At 38.5% G+C, this 21975-nt stretch overlaps 1 protein-coding gene across 1 annotated transcript in view; it reads left to right on the top strand.

The window, feature by feature from the left end:
* ATP13A4 (ATPase 13A4) overlaps nt 1-21975 on the top strand; it is a 146119-nt gene that overhangs the window by 113109 nt on the left and 11035 nt on the right. The window contains exons 19-27 of the mRNA XM_082624218.1: nt 4517-4680; nt 5510-5632; nt 6890-6969; nt 8392-8434; nt 8822-8931; nt 10817-10913; nt 12615-12687; nt 20201-20372; nt 21091-21284. Coding sequence (XP_082480344.1) covers nt 4517-4680; nt 5510-5632; nt 6890-6969; nt 8392-8434; nt 8822-8931; nt 10817-10913; nt 12615-12687; nt 20201-20372; nt 21091-21284 — 1056 coding nt within the window. The remainder of the gene's footprint in view (nt 1-4516; nt 4681-5509; nt 5633-6889; nt 6970-8391; nt 8435-8821; nt 8932-10816; nt 10914-12614; nt 12688-20200; nt 20373-21090; nt 21285-21975) is intronic.

The following is a 21975-nucleotide window of genomic DNA, read 5'->3' on the forward strand; positions in this document are numbered from 1 at the left end:
TATGAGATACATAAAACAGGTGATGTGGTTAAAGTGTGTCTGACCAGCTACTTTAGATGAAGTGTCCTTTCTGAGAGGGGACGTTTGAAATAACAACTGAATAAGAAGACATAAGCCATGCAAAGATGTTGATTTTTATTATTAGATGTTCGGAGAAGAAGAATGCTTAGTCAGCATGGTCTGTAAAATACATTGAAGGCCCATCAATGAGAGCTACAATTCTGGAGATTAAAAAATGCTGTCCCTTCTACCCTCACTCCCAAACTCCAAATCAGAAACAAGGGAGCAGTGAGAAAGGACTGTGCAAGAGAAATGTGTCAAATTTCTTAATGAATGCTTCCGAGTAGAGAGTCAATGATTTCCTAATGCATTCATGTTTTTTGAGTGTGTATTGCCTTCCCTTTCTCTGCTCTCAAAGTCAGATGCATTTGACTCTATGAATTCTGGCATCAAGATACAGTCTTGCCCCACCTAAGCACTCTCTCCCTATCCCACTGTCCTTGAACCCAATTTGATGTTGGAAACTCGAGAATACGTTCACCTCCCCTTTTGTGCTTCTCCATCCCCCTCCACTACCACACCCCCCAATCCAAGAGACTTTTGGATCAGTTTTTCCCTCTCCCTTCATAGCCCCTCACCCCAACTTCTAGGTGCTGCTGAGTTAGTTTACTACTTGTTAGAATTCCCCTTACATTATGACCCTTCTGTTTCAAAATTTTTATTTAGTACTTATTTTACACAGTCTCAGAATCTATCCTTTACCAGTTAGATTTATGTAGAAGTAAGAGCTAATCACTCACAACACTCCCTCTTCACTTCTTCTTTCATATTGAAATTTCTGTTCTGCTTCTTTCCTTGCTTGGTTGTAATTTTTCTGAAGAATTGTCCTTGGATGGGTTGGAAGGGTGATATGCTCTCTGATCTTTTATATACCCTGAAATATCTTCCTTTGCTCTGATAGGTGAATGATGTCTTGCCTGGGTATAGGACGTTTGGGTTAGAGTACTTTTTTTTTTTTTTTTTTTTTTTGCGGTATGCGGGCCTCTCACTGTTGTGGCCTCTCCCGTTGCGGAGCACAGGCTCCGGACGCGCAGGCTCCGTGGCCATGGCTCACGGGCCCAGCCGCTCCACGGCATGTGGGATCTTCCCGGACCGGGGCACGAACCCGCGTCCCCTGCATCGGCAGGCGGACTCTCAACCACTGCGCCACCAGGGAAGCCCCTAGAGTACTTTTAAAAAGAAATTTTTATTGGAGTATAGTTGATTTATAATGTTGTATTAGTTTCAGGTGTACAGCAAAGTGAATCAGTTATACATATATCAATACATATAATATATCCACTCTTCTTTAGGTTCTTTTCCCATATAAGTCATTACAGAGACCTATATTACACTACTAATGTAGAGAACTCTACATTACAGAGTAGAGTTCTCTGTGCTACACAGTAGGTCCTTATTAGTTATCTATTTTATATATAGAGTCCTTTTTTATTAATGGTCTGTTGGTTTTATTCTTTTGTCTTCCGGTTTTTGGTATTGCATATCACAAGGCCAGTGGAGTCCACTGTAGGTAACTTGTTCTGTTTACATATAATCCTTTTTCTTTAACTTTGGAGTTTAGAAATATTACCAAGATGTGCCTATATGTTTGTCTTTTTTCATTAATTTAGTCTGGAACATTGTGAGCATTTTTAATCTGTCTTCTTCCTCTCAGGAAAATTTCTTCTATTGTTAATTAGGGCTTTTGTTCTCTCTCTTTCCTTCTTCCCCTCTGGAATTTCCATTATTCACATGACAGGCTTCCTGGATCTATCCTCTCAGTCTCTTATGTTTTTTTCTTATAACTCATATTTTAAATTTTTTCATATAATTTTTAAAGGCTATATTCCATTTACAGTTACTACAAAATATTGGCTATATTCCCCATGTTGTACATACATCCTTTTAGTCTATCTTATGTAACTCTCATATTTTTATAATTTTGCTCTGAGCTTTAAGAGTTCTTTTTTTTGCACCGAATTTTTTCAAACTGAAAACTCAGGTATCAGAAATGAGGATGATCTCCTTCAAATCACCTTTTGAATTGTGAAGTTCTTAAACTGTGTTTTGGAGTAGGAGTGACTTTAGAAAACCATTTTTTCCCTGTGCTCCATTTGAGTTTCCTAAGTGCTCTCATTATTTTTAATGCAGCTTTCTTCTGTCTCCAGCAGCTAGCCTACTTTCCCAGTCATGTTCTGGTTGTTCTGCCTTATATTTCCTTATCTAGCTTCTGGAATTTCTTAAGTAGTTTTTATCTTTTTCTGTCAGATGGTTGAGTATCAGGCCTGGGCTGCATGTCCTAAACAACAGACCTCTCGCAGGTGACAGATGGCAAACAGGTCTGTGTTGCAAAGCAGATGGCTGTTGTTGCCCTGCTGAGGCATGTGGAAGAGCCTCTCACTCTCAGGGCTCCCTGTACTCTTCTGATCTCAGGCTAGAGCATCTTCTTCCCCCCAGTTAGCTATTTTGAGGATTCTCAAAGTATTTTGGTAGAAACCTGGGAGAAACCATGTTAGAGATAGCCAGCCAGTTGTTACATTATTTTTTTTAGTGGTTGCTCTACGAATCACAATATCTGTACCTACCCTTTCAAGAAGGCTTGTCATCATAAACATCCCCTACTTTCCCTCCTATGTTATTGTTGTATATATATGTGTATGACATAAAATGAAACCCCACCAGACAATGTTAGAGTTTTTCATTTCAACAGTCAAGAGTTGGAGAACATAAGTGAAGAAAAATTGACTTTATATTTATCCAGCTCTTTATTATTTCTGTTCCTAAATGTTCATGTCTTATGTTGCAAGTTTCCCTCTGGTATCATTTCCTTTCAGCCTAAAGAACTTCTTTAAGCATTTCTTTTTGAGCATATCTGCTGACACAAATTATCTTAGATTCCCTTACCTAAGAATGTCTTTATTTCTCCTTCATTCCTGAGAATATTTCCTTTAGCTATAGGAGTCTCAGTTGACAATTTTTTTTCTTTCAGCACTTTAAAGATGTTTCACTGTTATCTTGCCTTCATGGTTTTTGATGAGAAATCTGTGATAATTTGAATTATTGTTTCCTTATATGCAATTTATTGTTTTCCTTAGCTGCTCCTAAGATATTTGCTTTATCTTCGGTTTTTTAGCAGCTTGATTATGTGTCTGGGTGTGGTTTTCACTGAATTTATATTGTTTGGGATTCACTGAGCTTCTTGAATCTGTAACTTTAAATCTTTTACCATATTTGGGAAGTTTTCTGCTATTATTTCTTCAAAAAATTTTTTCCTGTTCCAATCTTTCTCCTCTCCTTCTTGGGCTCTAATGACATGAATGTGAGTTCTTTTGATATTCTTCAATCTTTGTTCTTTTCTTTTTCAGTTGAGAACTTCTATCTTGTCATTTATTTCAAGAGTATTAACCTTCACCACGTGGAGGAGGATTACAATAGCTGCTTTAAAAGCATTGTCTGATAATTCCAACATCTGTGTCATCTTGGGACAGGCAACTATTGAATTGTTTTTTCTTGAGAATTGGCCAGATTTTCCAGGTTTTTCACATGTTGAGAATCCTGAACATTTTGAATATTATGTTGGGATACTTTGGATCCTGTTAAAATCCTCTAGAGAATGTTGAGTTTTTTGTTTTAGCAAGCAAAACTCTGGAATATAGAAGGTGACTAATATCATAGTTCATTTCTTGAAGTTTTTGCTATCCTTCCTTGGGTTTGCTCTATACGTGCACAGCTCTGGGTTGAGCTTGAGGCTTACATAGTTCATACACTGAATTAGTCTCCTTGTCTAGCTCTCTTCTTTCTAGGATTTCCCTCACAACTCTTCAGCCCTCCAGTGCCCCTTTCCTGGTTTCTTTGGCCAGAAAAAGTAGGTTTTTCTTGGAGTTTTAGCTATCTGCACAGCTCTGGGACTGGGGCTCACACTCAGGTCAAATTATGTGAGAGGAAAGAGAAAAAAAGCTGAGAATCTCTCCACCTTGTAGATTATTTCTCCAAATTTGACTCCCTTTCACATTCTGCCATTTGTGTTTACTTTTCAAAGTCCTCAGGTAGGTTTTTTTAATGGTATTTTTTCCAGAGTTTTCCACTGTAATCAGTGGGAGAAATAGATTCTAGTGGGCTTACTCCATATTAGCTGGAAGTGGAACCATTAGATGTCATATTAACCAGTAGAGTTTTGCTAAACATTTACTAAGCTGTTGACAAATAACAGAAATATATTTGAACTTTTCTTTTTTAATTTTACTTCCCACTCCCTGGCAAAAATATACTAGTAGGTCATAAAGTAACCAGATGAAAAGCAGCAATAATAAGAAAAGGGATCATAGAATCATGGAAGGTCAGGGCTGAGAGAGAACTTAGAGACTGTTTCTTCTCACACCAAAAATAAGGTCTGAACTCTTACCCTAGTTTTCTAGGTTCTACGTGAATTGGTTCTGTCTCTTCGATCTCATCTTGGGATACTTTTCCTTTCTTCTAGGTGACAATCTTCAGACTGCAATAACAGTGGCCAGAAAGTCTGGAATGGTTTCTGAAAGCCAGAAAGTCATTCTCATTGAAGCAAATGAAACTACTGAGTCCTCATCAGCATCTATATCTTGGCAATTAGTCGAAGAGAAGAAACATATTGCTTATAGGAATCAGGTATACCTAAAAGCAGACCTTCTGCCATATTATCTAACTGATCACACAGTGTTGGCTATTGAGCAGCTTTGATTGGCAGAGGTGTACAGGTGACCTAGGGTCAACATACTTCTCCAAATGTCTAACATGTATACAGTTCAAAGAACTCAATTATATCATTTTCCCATACCATTCCTACTGAGCTTTAAGGTATGCTGCTTTCCTGGGTGCTGGAAATAATCCATTCTTTTAAACTTAAAAAAGTTTTTAGAAAGAATATAGTAAGTGGGGCTGCAAGTCTAATTTTCCATTTTTTCCTTTGCTTGCCAGCCATCCCGCTGGGTTCAAAGGGGATTTAGTCCCTAAGAGAGACACTGCTGTGTACATTGGAAAATCAGACTATATCTTCAGGGTGGGAAGAAGCTTTATTCATTTATCTCCAATCTTGTCAGGATCCTATCTCTATTATGTCCTTGTAAAACAATATTAATTCTGTAAAAAAAAAAAAAAAAAAAAAAAAAAGGAAAGTTCTCACCTCAGGGAGAGATTTGTTAAGCTGCAATGCTTTTGTATTTTACACTTGAAATGTGTGAAATGTGCTTTTCTCTGGGACTCACTGAGATCAAATCAGGATGGGAACAGGACGTGAGTAAGTGTTACCCCCCTGTTCACTAGAGGCTGTTGATGTGCAAAGATTGATCCAGCAAAGAGCAAGTGCTTCTCTGAGGAATCAGGGCCGGAGTGTGACTTTTATAGAGAGATCCCAGACTGTCACTGTTGCCTTCGCTCAGTTATGTTTGTGGTCCTAACCACTCTATCAAGTCTAAAATTACTGTGTCTTGCTTTGCAGGACAATTACATTAACATCAGGGAAGAAGTCTCTGATAACAGCAGAGAAGGAAGTTACCATTTTGCCCTAAGTGGAAAATCCTTCCAGGTTATAAGTCAACATTTTGGCAGCCTACTGCCAAAGGTAAGTTCTAAGAGGGTACCGGTCTCCTGGTAAAGATGCTACAATGTCACAGAGCATGATCGTAAATAATTTCAAACCTCTAACTAGGTTAGATATACCTATTGAATGTATCATAAGGGAAGCAGATAGTTTTGCAGAGGTCACTGCTGTTTCATCTCTTGCTAGATTTAAAATAAGTAAATTTGATTAACTAATTATCCATCATCTATAGGATTAAAATATTAGTGACTTCTCAAGTGATAAGATTACTTTGGGGGAGCTGTCAGTATATTGCCATGGTTAGGGGGTCTCACAGTATAGTGTAAATCCAGCAATTATACAGGAAGGCAGGCCAAGAATAGAGGAATTCCATTAGGTTTTTGATAGAGGACATCTATACAAAAGAGGGTCAAACTTAAAATTTTCTGATGAAGAACAAACCAACAATGAGGGCAGGTAAGTTATATACATAAAAAAACATGTAGCAAACTAGAGAAAGATTGTGTCCAGTGTAAAGCAAAGATAATTTATCTGTGTTCAATTGCTCATTATCTTAAGTACTGTTTAAGAAAAAAAGAATGAAGACTTTAAAGCTGAGTGAACAATAAGCTGAGTTTACAGCCAAGAAGAGCAGGGAGCACACAGCTGTAACACAGAAGAATTTAGACCCTGTAGGATGGGGTTCAGGTGGATGGAGCTGGTACAGGTTTTTATACAACAATCCATTAATGTGACAATCCATTAATGTTTCAGAGCCCAAATAAGGCTGGATATATCAGCTGAGTTTCACAGTTGGTCAAGCCCAGATGGTATGGCTAAGTCAAAGACCACAGATAGTCACCGTCTCATCACTAGGATATTTTTCTGCTAGATCTGAACCATTTTCTGAGAAGCAATTGTCTCCTTTCCTTCTCCTGGGATCCTGACCTCTTGTTATCTTGCAATTTCTCATACTTTACTGGTTTAAGGTTCCATCAAGCTCAGGGTTTTTCAGGACCACATTCTTCATGGCCCCTGAGCTAAATTCCTGTAGGTCATCATTTTCATCAATTATGTCTATTAAGTAGTCATTTTTACTGATTTTGGTCTTCCTGATCACTTATCTGATGACCAAAGTCTCAACATCTGTCTTAAAATCCAAAGAAGGACTTCTTGGAAACAAATATTTTTCTCACTCATGGTTATCATTACCCAGTCAGTGTTCTGAATGTTATCAATTACTTCATGTATGACCAGCTGACATAATAAAAAAAATTTTCCCTTTTGCATTCTTTACAGATATTGATCAATGGGACCATCTTTGCAAGAATGTCTCCAGGGCAGAAATCCAGTCTGGTGGAAGAATTTCAGAAACTAGAGTAGGTCTTTACCAATTCAGATGGTGTGAAGTGCATGGAGGCATGACAGGGGGAGAGTAAGGAAGTCACTGAGTTTGGTTAGGGCAGTGGTTCTTAACGTGGCTACACATGACAGTCACCTTGGGAGCTTTGAAAAATTAGCAATACCAGGACACCACCATTCAGAGATTCTGATTCAATTGCTCATGTGGGCACTTGGAATCAGTATTTTTTAAAAGTTCCTTTTGTAAGTCAATTATGCATCCAGAATTGAGAACCCCACTGAAATAGAACATAAGGGACACAAGAAATAACTCTGGAAAGATCATCTGAACTTGGCTCCTAAAGGTACAATGAAAATTTAGACTTCATTTTTACAAATTATTTTCACGGTTAGGATACAGGGAGGTCCCTATGACAAGAGATTCACATAACCCTAAAAATATTAAAACATTCTTATGCCAAAGCATCCTCTCCATCCTAAATCAGAAAAATATTCTTAACACAAAGGGTCTCCATTGTCAGAATCCCATCATTTGGGATCCTTTATTTCCTGTTAATGGAAGCCCATGGAGTCTCGGAGGCTTTCTCTACCTCTGGTGCTGGACCACACTCACACAGCTCCAACTCCTACCCGCCCCTTGTCTACCCTCCTACTCATTGATTCAGTCACTAGGCAAAAGTTCTATATTCAAAAAGCCCTATCTTCTCAATATGGCTAAAAACCTCCACAGTAAATTTGTTGCCTTAGGTAGCAGTGTGGAAGAGCAGTACAGCAAATTCTGCAAACACTGTCAGAGTGCTCCTACCTTAAAAAGCAGACTGTCTTCGTCAACAATTCAAGAGAGCAGTATTCATCCGGCCTCAAAAAGCAATCCTGAAATGGGAATGTATTTTCTTTCTTCAACTTCTGGTCCTGGCACCACATTTTTGAGTTGAGTGACAGCTGACACGGTAGATTTCCTCTCCAGTTACTATTAATGTCACCAACAATAACTCTTATTTATCATTTTAGAATACATCACTTCACTGATTACTCATAATGCTTGTAGGGGAGAAAAATGATAGTCAAAATGGGGAAGTGATCAGGTCAGAGATTCAGATCTTCTGGCTTCAAATTCTGTGCCCTCCCCACCATGCCATGCTGTCATATAATCATGAGCATCCTGTTTTACAGCTGGCAGAGCTGCCTCCTAGACAGAGAAGTGCAAGGTCTCCTTGAATCGCTTGGAGTCAGGAAGGCTGTATGGGATTTCTTAATCCATCGTAGGAACTGCTGAGTCATACTTTATTTTAGTCAAACCAGACTGTTAGGGAAACTCCCTTAAAGTAAATAATAAGTTTGAGCCTTAAGTAATGAAGTTCATTTTATCTTTTTAATTAGAGCAAATAGCAGGTAAGATTGATTTGATCTCCTCTACAATTGACACGGTTCCCTTTTAGTTACTTTGTAGGTATGTGTGGTGATGGAGCCAATGACTGTGGGGTAAGTAGCTGTCAGTATGTCAATTGTACTTGCTTCAAGCCCTGTAAGAGATAGTATCCCCTGGGATATATACCACCTCCATTCCTCTTGAAGGAGAAACTGATGTGGGCAGTTTGGAAAGGTTTTAACCAAAGCCACACAATGACTCAGTGGTCAGTACAGACTAAATGGGGTAGAATTTGGTTCTGGATTCCCCACTTCTTTAGCTAGGTGTCCCAGTGCCATCTCTTTCTTATGTGGCAGGCAGAGCAAAATTTCATCATCTCCTGGCCAGTGCTTGGGCCCACAAGCCACTTCATGGGCAGCTTAATTAGCCTTTCTTGTGTGGCCTCAGGAGAGATGTGTGTGAGTGTGCATCTATACAGTAAGCTGACTCTTTGCTTTCAGGCTTTGAAAATGGCTCACGTGGGCGTCTCTTTATCAGAGCAGGAGGCATCTGTGGCCTCACCTTTCACTTCCAAAACTCCAAACATTGAATGTGTACCTCACCTTATCAAGTAAGTAGGTACTTTTCCCCAGCATTGTTTTAATGCCTCTTGACTTTTAGGTGCAGACCCCTTTGCTTTGCCAGGCAAAGACCAGTGGAAATGTGTGTCCCTGGGTGGGGAGGGTGCTTTGTGGGAGAATGTAGTGAAACATTCTACTCCAGAGTGGACTTACCTCCTGGGAAAACAGTGGCATTTCTAATGAAAACCACTGAATAGATTATTTTTAGAAGATTAGAATCTGGAACTTGTTGCTGCTTGGAAAATGTCAATCATACTCTTCTTATTATTATTTTAAATGAATCTCCTTAGATACTTTCTTAATGGAGAATTGACAGAAACTTTCTCTTCCCTACTTGCTTTCCTTTCCTCTTGCCTCTTTATGCATCCTTGGAATATCCTTCCTATCCCCAGTTCTCAGAATATTTATTCATCTTTGCTGCTTCTACTACAATTTCCCTTGGTGCTTTGTTCCCCTCCCCCAACCCCAGAATATGTACTTCTGCTGCATTTTGTTTGAATGATGGAGATGATTAGCATTGTGGCTGCTTTTGGTTATTATAACTAGTATGTGTTTCCAGTTTATAAAGTGCTTTAATGCCTAGTATCTTATACATCAAAACAACCTGGAATTGTAGGGATGGTCACTATTTCTTTTACAAACAAAGAAATTGAGGCTCAGAGAACTTGATGTATCGAAGCTCACAGCTGTATAAGATTGAAGATTGCATTAGAATTAATTTTATTTCAATGAGTTTTATCTACAAATATCATACTCTTTCCACCACATTAAAATAATGATTTGACTAGCTCCTCCCCATTTAAAAACTGTATTCATGCATTTGACAAATATTTATAAAGTAGGGACTTAGTGCCAGGAACAGTTGGAGGCACTGGGGACCCAGAAGCAAATAAATCGAACGTCCCTTGATCTCGTGAAGATTTCTTCCCGTGAAGAAGTTGGGTAATAAACACACACACAGAAAAACCAGGGGTAGTGTGAAAAGTTGGAAGATGGCTTGCGCAGTGGAATCGGCTGCTTCAGAAGTGGTGGTGTGGGGAAGCCTTTCTAAGGAGGTGAGGAGGAGGAGAAACCACCTTCTAGGCGGAATAAACAGCAGCAGCAAAGCCCTGATACAGGAAAAAGGCTAGTTTGAGGATCAGGTTTTGGAATCCCAGGAAACCATTCTGACCAGAAGTAAATTTAAACTCTATTTTTTCCCAAATGAATGAGATAAAAGTGGCATTTCATAAGTACTCTATTTTACACTCTAAATATATACTATTCATTCAAAGTCAATCAACAGTAATACAAATGAACAGGCTTATTGATTCCAGTCTCTTTAAATTTGATGTATGCCTAATTTGAGTGTGCATATTGTCTTAGTTCAGTTTTAGAAAAAGTTGGGACTGCCAAATGAAATTTGAATGAGATGGTTGCAAACTCCTGAAGCACCTGGAGCATGAAAATAGCCCCCAAACCTGCAATCTTATTTAAATTCCTCAGTTCACAGATGAAGAAACTGTGACCAAGAGAGGGAAAATGACCTTTCAAATCACATTAGTGAGTAGATATGAGATCTGGGACCAGTTCCCAGGTCTCCTGACTCAGAGCTGAAATAATGCCTGCAGACAGGACAAGAGTAACTCTACATTCGGGCTCCAAAGCTCGATCAAAGTCCTGTGGGCCTTGGCCTGGAATTAGTCTTCCTTGAAAATCTAGTACACTGACTGCCGGCTCCCACTGGCTCAAGACTGTCCAGTCTGTCAGGCAAACAATCGAATTATCAGGCTTTGATTTTTTTCTTCTGAGCTCAGCTGAACAGCACAGAATAACTGACCTCATTTCTTTTTGTGACTTTCATTTCATTGCTCTTTCATTTCTTTTCTCCTACAGGGAAGGACGTGCAGCTCTTGTTACCTCATTTTGCATGTTTAAGTACATGGCTCTGTACAGCATGATTCAGTATGTTGGTGTTCTGCTGCTCTACTGGGTATGACTTGACACCTAGCCTCTTGGTTAGTGAGAGCTAAAACAAGTAGCGGTCACTGGCAATTTGCAATGCCTCTTAAAGAAAGAGTGCACATGGGATATTTTGAGTACCAACAGCCTCTCTAAAACTATCTTTAACATTTTTGAAAGTAAATCAGAAATAGACAAGGATACAAAGGAAAAGTCATTGGTGTCGGTTCTCTGACTCTCTGACAGAAGTTTCTTATCTCGTTGTAGCTGAGGTTCAGAACTGAAGGTAAACTTTCTCCCTCACTGTTGTTTTGGCTTGCCTGGACCGGGTCTCTATCTTCCCAGTTCCAGTGTGGTTCCACCCTAGCATAACATTCGTTAAAGAGGTGCTTCTCTAATTGGGGTTCTGGTAAATGTTTCATAACTGGCTCTCCCTGGAAACACAAGACCCGATGATTAATGTTTACCAATTTCAATGACGTAACTACTCCCACCATGGCTGATTTCAAGCTATCTACCTGACGTCACTGAACATGGAGTTGGGAAGAGATGCATTATACAGTAACATACCATTCTGTAGTACTTGCACCATATAGATACAAGAGTTGTAAATAACCTTAAGACCATGGAAAATATTTAAATGTAGGAAAATGATTAGAGAGTGATGAGTTTGGGCTATTTATTACCTGTGTTTTTAGTATAATTTATTTAATGGTAAGTTTGTATAATTTAAGTTTTTATATTGGCTGTGTTTAAAAACCAGCTCACAGAATTCCTGAAACTTTAGCAGTTGACTTGCATGAGCTAGTACAAAGCAGCATATCACTGATTCCCTGAATACAGGGACTTGAAAATTGGCATATCATGCCCCCCAGAGCACATAGGTCTTGTGATGGTTTTTACTATTTAACAAAATATAAAAGGAGAAAAGATGTATCAACACGTGGGCTTATTCTGTTAAGTAACACTAAGAAAGTGAATTCCATTTGTGCTGAAGGTATCTAGATTCATCTCTATGTCTTGCCCCCTTGCTCCTGGTATGAAGGTTTTTACTTCTGTTATTTTCAGATTATATAAGTCCTTTTCCTCTCACTGATGAATAGGCTGGAAAAGGAGAGGCTGTTTATAGAAATTTGGCCCTATTTTGGAATCCCAATAACTCATTATGCTCAAAAGTAGAGTTATCTCCTTTCCACGAAGGGGGTGGTGGGGGGAAGGAAACAAGTTTCTTGAAATCAGTAAGACATGAACATTTTTTTTCAAGAATATCAAGATGCTTTATCAGGACTTTCTAACAACACCCAAGAATGCAAATAGTGGGTTTAGTTATTCTCATTTTCCATTGGTGAAATTTAGGTAAGATCATCACACATTTGTCACTGACCACTGGGAACGTATCATTTTGTTGTGCCAGACCAAACCCCAACCTTTCTGCTAACAAGTAGAAAAGAGAGTAGAGATGAATCAGAGTGAGATGTTCCCGTCAACAGGGGTGACACTGATGCTCAAAGGAGCAGCCCAGAAAGCACACTGCAGGGGCCCTCCTGGCTAGAAAGGAGTTTGCAGGCTTGTCTTTGGTACCCCTGCTGACATGACCAGGACCCTGACCATACCATCTCCTTGGTAATTTACTTGAAAATCCTATGTTGCAGTGAGAAAATGAGTGCAATTGATGTCACAGTTCATCCAGAAGGTTATAACTTTTTTGAGCCACTTTCCTTTTTATTTTCAGGAGACAAACAGCCTTTCAAATTACCAGTTTCTGTTCCAGGATCTGGCCATTACAACTCTTATTGGTGTAACAAGTAAGATGTCTTTTAAATTTTCTTCTCAGAGATACTCCCCTCCACTTGCTTCCCTCTGCCCCTGCAGGGTTAGTCCAACATTGAGGGGTAGCAGCTATAGCCACAGTGATGAATGACTTATTCCCAAAGGGGTATGGTATGCAGAGAGAGAAAGAGGAAATAGAATCTTCATTTTTAAGTGTTGAAAGTGTTAGCAAAGGAAAAGTTGGCTCGTTGTATAGAGCTTCTATAAATGGTCACTAAACCTTTAAAATGAAAAAAAGCACCTTGAAAATCAGGAACACTGACTTCAGTGTGCTTTTAGGTATAGTTATGGTCCAAATGTGCCCAATTTATAGAAGTTAAATGGCTTTTATGTTTCCCATTTCCAATCTTAATCTCTCAGGATTTAGAACAGAGATTAAATGTAATCTTGCCGTTCTGCCACTCTCACCCACCACCTCCTAACTAATATATGAATTGTCTCCCCACTATGGGATTTTTCCCCAGCCTGACCACTATCCATCGTCTTTACCACATTCTCTGCTTTTCTCTCTTATATATGAATGCCACCAGCTCCACTTGTACTTTAAATCCTACCTGTTCCTACCTCCTCAAGGACTTTGTTCCTGGAATGATCTTTTTCTCTATCACCAACTTTTCTCTGGTCCACTGGACCATTCCAATCAGCAGATAAATATATTTTTGTATCTTCTTTCTTTAAAACCTCTTCTATGACCCCAAATCTACCATTAGCTACTGTACTCCTTATTCTCAAACTTCCCAAACAGTTGAGTAGACCCACTTTGTACACTTGCCATCTCTAATTCTATTGTCATTTCATTTCAATCAGCCTGATTCTAATGTTCACAGGCATGAATCTGGATCCTGGGCCTGTGCAGTTGTTTGGTGGAAGGCAGTGGTTTCCTGGCACATATGTAACAGCCAGCTCTCCAAAAAATTGTAGATATGCATGTATATGCATATGCAAAGAAGCTTATTATAAGCTTTACTAAAAAGAAAAATGTGTAGTGAGCAATTATCAAATAACAATAAAGTATACATTACTCTTTCTTGCAATTTCCATTTAGCCAATGGATTCTCACAGAATGCTTTAACTGAGTTTCACCAAAGTCTTGTATACATAGTCAATATATTGTTGTGATTGATGACTGAAATAGTTCTGATGTGAATGAGTGTTCATTGATGTTTTTCTTTACCTGAGTGAGCAAAACAACACAGGCTTATGCTGAAACTTTAATCATTCATCAGTCATATGAGCAACTTTTTTGCTAATTTGGATAATAGTTCTTGAAATCTGGAAGAATATTTCCTCAGTTAAAAAACAATTGTTCATGATGTAATGGCTACAGACGTGACACACGTTTAAGTTCAATCTCCATTATTAGCTTTAAGAACAGAGATAATGCTAAACTGTAGTAAAATCATTAGGACGTTATCAGTTCTGAGTATTCATTATCTTTGTTTTTAAGATAATATTTATTTAATTGCAACTTTATATAGTATTCTTCTAATAATGGCCATATTTAATAATTAGCTTACAAACGTAGTGGCAGTTGGCTCTTGTGAGCTCGTATGAGCCAGCTCCAGACACCACTGGCTGGGAGGGCCCACGTTACTGATACATTCAAAAATACCAGCATATACACACTACTGTATATAAAGTAGGAAAACAACAAGGACCTACTGTATAAAATAGGGAACTATACTCAATATCTTGTAATAATCTGTAACGGAAAAGAACCTGAAAAAGAATATATATATGTGTGTGTGTGTGTGTGTGTATATATATATATATATATATAACTGAATCACTTTGTTGTACTAGCACAACATTGTAAATTAACTATACTTCGATACAAAAAAAAAGTACCAATCTTAGACTGCCTCTTCCACATTCCTCCTGGTCTTGCTTTCACACTGTTCCCACTATTTCATCTTATACCTTGTCGTCATAATCTTAACAGCTATCACGCCAACTTATGGTTTAAAAAGCTTGCTCAAAAGCTTTGCTTTCAGAGAATATACTCAAGGAGAGTAAGTACTACCCACACTTCGGCTGTCTCTTCCCCAACACTGCTCTTGTCAAATCCACCAATGACTTCCTGTGGTCAACAGTACTGATCACTTCTCTTTCCTCATTGTACTTGGATCTCTCAACAGCACTCTTATCCTTCAAAAGGTTTCTTCTCTTGGCTTTTGTGATGCCACACACTCCTGAATTATCTATTGCCTTAATGAATACAGCTTCCTCATGTCTTTTGCTGGTCTCTGCTCCTTTACCTGTGCTCTTTTAGAATGTTCCAAGGCTTGCTTGTTCTTAGGTTCTCTTATCTTTTCAGTCTACACAATCTCCCTAAGTGATTTCAACCAATTCTATGGCTTTAATGTCATCTGTATGCTGATGAATCCCAAATTTATGTCTCTAGGCTTGATGTCTATCCTAAATTCTGGAAATGCAGCTGCTAAGCATCTAATCTTGGATATTTAACAGGACGGAGACTTAATGTGCCCAAACAGATTGCTTTATTCTATCAGATCTGATATGCAACAAAATTATTAAATATTTACTGAGTGTCTGGTTTGTACTACTTACTGTAATAAGCACTTGATATACATCAGTGGAAAAAACCATAGAAATTCCTTTCCTCATGGAGCTTGTTTTCTATTGAAGTAGTACCACAATCTACCAAGTTGTTCACATCGAAGACCCGGAGTCATCCTTAATTTCCCTCTTTTCTTCACCTTTACATAAAATATCTATATATATACAATTCCTATTGGCTCTACCTCCGAAACACATCCTACATAGCTTCTCTCCATCCCTATTGTAGCCACTGTCACAAAACCATGTCACCTCCCCTGTGGATTACTGCGATACCTTCACAACTGATCTTGCTTCTGCTCATGCTGACTTCTCCTCACCCCAATTTACCTTTCACACTGTAGTAAGACTGTTGTTTTTTAAATGTAAATTTTATTGTCATCCTTCCCATTTCCACTAAATCCAAAGTCTTACATGATCTGGCCTACTTCTGCAGCTTCACCTCTAACCATATTACTACCCACTCACTTGTTCCCGGCATCCTGGTCTTTCTGTCTTGTGAGCATTACCAAGCTTGTGGGCACCTCAGCACCTTTGATTTTGCTATTTTCTTTGCCTAAAATACTCTCCCTGTAGATCTTCTTATGGTTTTTGCTTTTTCTTTTTAGTCAGAAAAATGTCACCACTTCAGAAAGGTCACTTTAAATAGTGAACAAGCCAGTTATTCTCTATCACCACACGTTCTGCTTTATTGTTTTCACACTACTTTTCACAATCCGAAATTATGATATTTACCTATGTTTTTATTTGTTTTTGCCTGCCTTCCCTCACTCAGTGTGTGTACATCATGAGAACAGCACCTTGTCTATCCTGATCATTGATGTATTCCCAATACTTCTAACAGTGCTGGACATATCAAAGGAGCTCATTAAATATTTGTTAAATCTACTGTAAGAACATCCTTGGACAGTCCTTACTGTTAACAGAGTAATCCTTTACATCAAGCCAGATCTACCTCTGTGTAACTTTCACCCATCTCAGTCTTCAGTTCTGCCATTTGGGGTGGCAGAGAATAGTCTGATTTTTCTTTCCAGAATAGTTCTTCAGACACTTGAAAACAGCTCTCATTTCTTCTGTGATTATTCTCTTTCCCATAACAAGCTTCTCCAGATTTTTCTCTATTTTTTGATATAATTGATTGTGAAAAGAAAATGGAAAACATTGCAAGAGATAACAAAGAAAAAAAAACACCTATATCCTCCTATATCCTGCTATCCAGAGTAAACAAATTAAATCATTTTGATGTATTCCCTTCCAATTATACACACACACACACACACACACGTATAGATAAAGAAATTTGAATTATGTTTTCTATATAATAGTTGTGCATCCTGGTTTTTTTAGTTTAACTTTATGACCACTTTTTTATGTGTAAATATTTTCATTCTTTTTTATTGTGGGAAATTATACATAACATAATATTTGCCATTTTCACCATTTTTAAGTGTACAATTCAGGAGCATTAATTACATTCACAACATTGTACAACCATCACCACTATCTATTCTAATTTTTTTCATCACCCCAAACAGAAACACTTTACCCATTAAGCAATAACTCCTATTGCCCCTCCACCTAGCCTTTGATAACCACTAAACTATTTTTTGTCTCTATGAATTTGCCAGTTCAAGATGTTTCAAATAAGTTGAACCATACAATGTTTGTCCCTTTGTTTCTGGCATATCTTATTAGCATAATACTTTCATGATTCATCTATGTTGTAGCGTGTGTCAGAACTTCATTCTTTTTTATGGCTGAATAATATTCCATTATATATATACCACATTTTAATGTTGATGTGTTGAAACTCAACTGATTTTTATGTGTTGATCTTGTATCCTGCAACATAGCTGAATTCATTTATCAACTCTAGCAGTTTTCTTGAGGGTTCTTTGGAATTTCCAATATTTGGTATCCTGTCACTTGTGAATAGAGATAGTTTTACTTCTTTCCTCCAACTTGAATGACTTTTATTTCTTTTTCTTCTCTAATTGCTCTAGATAGAACTTCCAATGCAATGCTGAATAACAGTGGTGAAAGTAGGCATCCTTGTTTTGTTCCTGATTTTAGGGGGGAAAGCTTTCAATCTTTCACCCTTGAGTGTGATGTTAACTGTAGGTTTTTTATTACATAATATATAATTATGAGGATTACATGTAATATGCTAAATATGTAACAATCTAGTTTGAATAGGTACCTTAACTTTAGTAGCATATAAAAACTCTGCTACTTTACAGGTCTGTCTCCTCCTTTTATGCTGTTGTTGTCAAATTACATCTTTATCCATTGTGTGCCCAGTAACATATGTATATAATTGTTTTTTATGCATTTGTCTTTTAAATCATGTAGGAATAAAAAGCTGAGTTAAAAAACACAAATACAATAGTATAGGATTTCATATTTGCCCAAATAATTACCTTTACGGGGCAAAATGAGCACGTCAATAAAGAGATAGAAATTATAAAAGACGATTCTTTAAAAAGAATGTCTTTGGGCTTCATTTCAAAATTTCTATCTCTTTAATACTCTCCTTTTGTTCACATTATTTCTCTGATTTCCTTCAGTTCTTTGAGCATGTTAAAAACAGTTGTATTAAAGTCTTTGTCCAGTAAGTCCAACATCTGGGCTTCCTCAGAAATAATTTCTGTCAATTTATTTTATTCCATTAAATATTATAATGTTGTAACTCTGGAAATCAGATTCTTTCCCCTCCCCAGGGCTTGATGTTTTTTGTTTTGCTGCTTTTGAAGACTGTAGTAGTCCATTTATTTATTTATTTTTCTCCAATTCGCGCTGTCTCGGCGCACGTACATGTCACCAGCTCTTTTTTTTTTTTTTTTTAATTTATGGCTGTGTTGTGTCTTCGTTTCTGTGAGAGGGCTTTCTCTAGTTGTGGCAAGTGGGGGCCACTCCTCATCACGGTGCGCGGGCCTCTCACTATCGCGGCCTCTCTTGTTGCGGAGCATAGGCTCCAGACGCGCAGGCTCAGTAATTGTGGCTCACGGGGCCAGCTGCTCCGTGGCATGTGGGATCTTCCCAGACCAGGGCCCGAACCCGTGTGTCCGGCATTGGCAGGCGGACGCTCAACCACTGCGCCACCAGGGAAGCCCCGTAGTCCATTTATTTAGTGACTTTTCTAAACTATTTTTACAAAGATTAGATCAGTTGTCATGTGTGGTGTGGTCACTAAAATCTCTATTGCTTTAGCTTTTGTTCAGCTAGTGTTTTGACAGAGATATCCATGAGTTGAATTCCATGAGTTTAAAAACATGAACAAAGAAATACCTCTCCCAGTGTTTGCAGACTAGTTCTGTGCTGGGGCACTTCAACACTTAACTAAGCTTGTGCTGAGTCTAGCGATTATACAGGGCTGAAAGCTTAGGGTCTTTTCTGAGCATACATCTTTGGCAGGAACATGGCTTTCTATATTCCCCAACATGCACAGGTACTTTTGAATACCATTATTTTCCAAATAAATGCTCCTTAACTTTTCTTTCTAGGCTTCAGTTGGTTATTTTATGTCTCAACTCTAATCTTTTGTTCCCCATGACTATGGGTAGCTTGTTAGCCTTACAGTGTTTTTAAGGAGTGTATGCTGCTTTTCTGCCCTGACTAAGTTTTTTTTTTTTTTTTTTTTTTTAATTTTATTTATTTATTTATTTATTTATTTATTTATGGCTGTGTTGGGTCTTCGTGTCTGTGTGAGGGCTTTCTCTAGTTGTGGCAAGTGGGGGCCACTCTTCATTGCAGTGCGCGGGGCCTCTCACTATCACGGCCTCTCTTGTTGCAGAGCACAGGCTCCAGACGCGCAGGCTCAGTAATTGTGGCTCACGGGCCTAGCTGCTCCGCGGCATGTGGGATCCTCCCAGACCAGGGCTCGAACCCGTGTCCCCTGCATCGGCAGGCAGACTCCCAACCACTGCGCCACCAGGGAAGCCCCTGACTAAGTTTTTTATTAGGCAAAACAGAGATGAACACCTTGCATCAGTTCTCCAGGTAGCTTCCAGACAGGTTAGAACAGACATACACAATAATTTGTGGATAAAGTCTGCTTTTCCCCTTTTGTAACCAGGGACCAGGATCCCCCACTGGGAATGCAGAAAACCATGTTCAAGATTGCCATTGAGCTAAGGAGGGAGGGGGGCAAGGGCAAGTAAAAATGCCACAAAGCTTTCTTCCCATTTTTAAGTTGTCTTTTTCTTGACTCAACATTTGCTTGTTTGCTGTAAACTTTCATCTGTTTTTCAGAATTCTGACAAAGTTGCTTCTGACAGTTTCCTTTTGTTTTTCAATATTTCTGTGGAGGGATGGGATGTTGGAGTTGCTAATCTGCCATTTAGTTTATGTCACTCCTCATTTTGTTATTAAATATTTGAAAACATTACTTCTTAGTGACTGTATGTTGTTTCATTATAGAGATGTACCATAATTTATTGTAAATGATGCTGTGATGAACATCTTCCTACATCTCTGATTTTTTAGCTTAGGATAAACTTCCAGAAATGGGATAGCTATGTCAAAGGTTATGAACATTTTTCAATCTCTTCATATTTATTGCCAAATTGCCCTGCAGAAGGTATTTTTGTGTCAATATATGTTTCCACAAGCAGTGTATAAGAGTGCTCACTTCATCACTTCCTCATCTATAATTTAATAGTCTTTGCTTATTTAATAGGGGGAAAAGGGCATCTTGTTGTTGTTCTATGTCTTCTCTTTCAAGAATTCCTCATATGACTTGAGTTTGAATTCATTCATTGTTTTATTCCCTTACTTTGTGATGTATCAATATTTCAATTTGTCAATTTCCTCAGATATATGGGCCCAAGAAGTTACACCATTCTTCTGATGAAGAATACAAAATTTTCCTGCTCTCATATACATATAAAACTTGAATTTATTTTGTAGTGAATTTGAATGGTGCCTATCCCAAGCTGGTGCCTTTCAGACCTGCAGGACGGCTGATCTCCCCGCCTCTGCTGCTATCTGTGATTCTCAACATTCTTCTCAGCCTGGCCATGCACATTGTGGGCTTCATTCTGGTTCAGAGGCAGCCTTGGTATTCCATGGGGATGCACAGGTACGATCACAGCCTTAGATTGTCACATTCTAATTTCTGTCAAACATCATCTGGCCCATATGTTGGGAGGCAAATGGGTCTTCATTCTACTAAAGATTTGGCTTCCTTAAGACCCTTGGCAGTTTTCCAGTGATCTCTTCTTTGTAGCACAGTTTGGTGGCATCATTCACTAGCACTTATCTTTGCTCATCTTGAATGATAGTGAACTCTGACCATCTTTTATATCTAGGGTGACCATGCATTATAGTTTGGCTAGGCAGACCTATTTTAAGCCTGATATCCCAAAGAAATGATTATATTTTTTCCTTTCACATTCAAATCTGTGCCTGTTGGATGATAAATTGTATAGTCACACTACTTGTAAATGTTCAGAAATCTGAAGCAAATAGAGGGAAGTGTCATGGCTTATTCATATCTTTTTCTCTCATATAATCTTACTACATTATTTGTGCCCAACTTATTGAATAAATAGCTTGTTGGATCTGTTATCTATCTATCTATCTATCGATATCTATCTATCATCTATCTATCAATCATCTATCCATCTACCCAAAATATAGATCTATACATGCTGGTTTCTTTCTCCTTACTTTTCAGTATATTCTTTCACAAAGTGTAGGCAATTATAGAATCATTGAGGACACGTAGTTGCATAGATACATATGCTTCGTAAGGGCTTGTCATCTCACTTCATTAGCTTCTTTGGTTTCCTTTTTAGTACCTGCACAGTGCAAAATGAAACCACCTCAAAGTTAACCATTTCTCCAACTGCTCCAGATACGATCGGAAGTAATGGTGTCTTCACAAGTTTTGAGAACACTACTATATGGTTCTTGGGAACAATCAACTGTATCATTGTGGCTCTTGTCTTCTCTAAAGGAAAACCATTTAGGCAGCCCACATACACAAACTGTGAGTAGAACTGTACCATATCAGAGGTGAGAGGTCATCAGAGAGGAGAACAGATACTCCTGGATCACTCAAGGAGCAATTGCAGAGTTGGCACTCATCTAGGGTCTTCTGACTTCCACTCCTGGGCTCTGTAAACACATGCAGCCTTATTTCCTGGTCCTTTGCTACCTCCCTCAAAGCTGTGTTAAATACTAGAGTTTCTTAATCCACCACTTCCCTTCCCTAGAAATTTGTCTCCAGGTATCTTTTCATGGGTTCACTCCAAATTGGGAAGACACGTTTAATTCTCTGCTTGTCAGTACTTGTCAGAATTCATCTCAGAGGAGGTGGGGAGAAGGGTCACAGAACTCAATTGGAAGTGTCTCCTGTCATGAATACAATGCTCAGGATGACACTGTTTGATTGGCAGTTCTGGGAGCGGATCCAACCTGGAGGAGCCTGACTATAGAAAGTTGTTGAGATTCTTGGCCAAAGTACCTCTCACCTCCTTACAGTCCGGGCTGAGGGTGGGGGTGAGTGTTAGGAGAAGTAGGTGACCTGTTTAGCTTTTGGGGCATGTATTTGCATAGCATCACTATGCCTTTAATTGGGAAAATTTCGAAGCACAAGTTGAAGAATCAATATCCTCAGAAAAATCTGTTCAGAGAAAGTTATTTTGCTCTTATTCTTGGGATGAGGAAGCAATCGAATG

The sequence above is a fragment of the Mesoplodon mirus genome (assembly GCF_964341445.2).
Source record: "Mesoplodon mirus genome assembly, chromosome: 6".
Classification (NCBI taxonomy): domain Eukaryota; kingdom Metazoa; phylum Chordata; class Mammalia; order Artiodactyla; family Ziphiidae; genus Mesoplodon; species Mesoplodon mirus.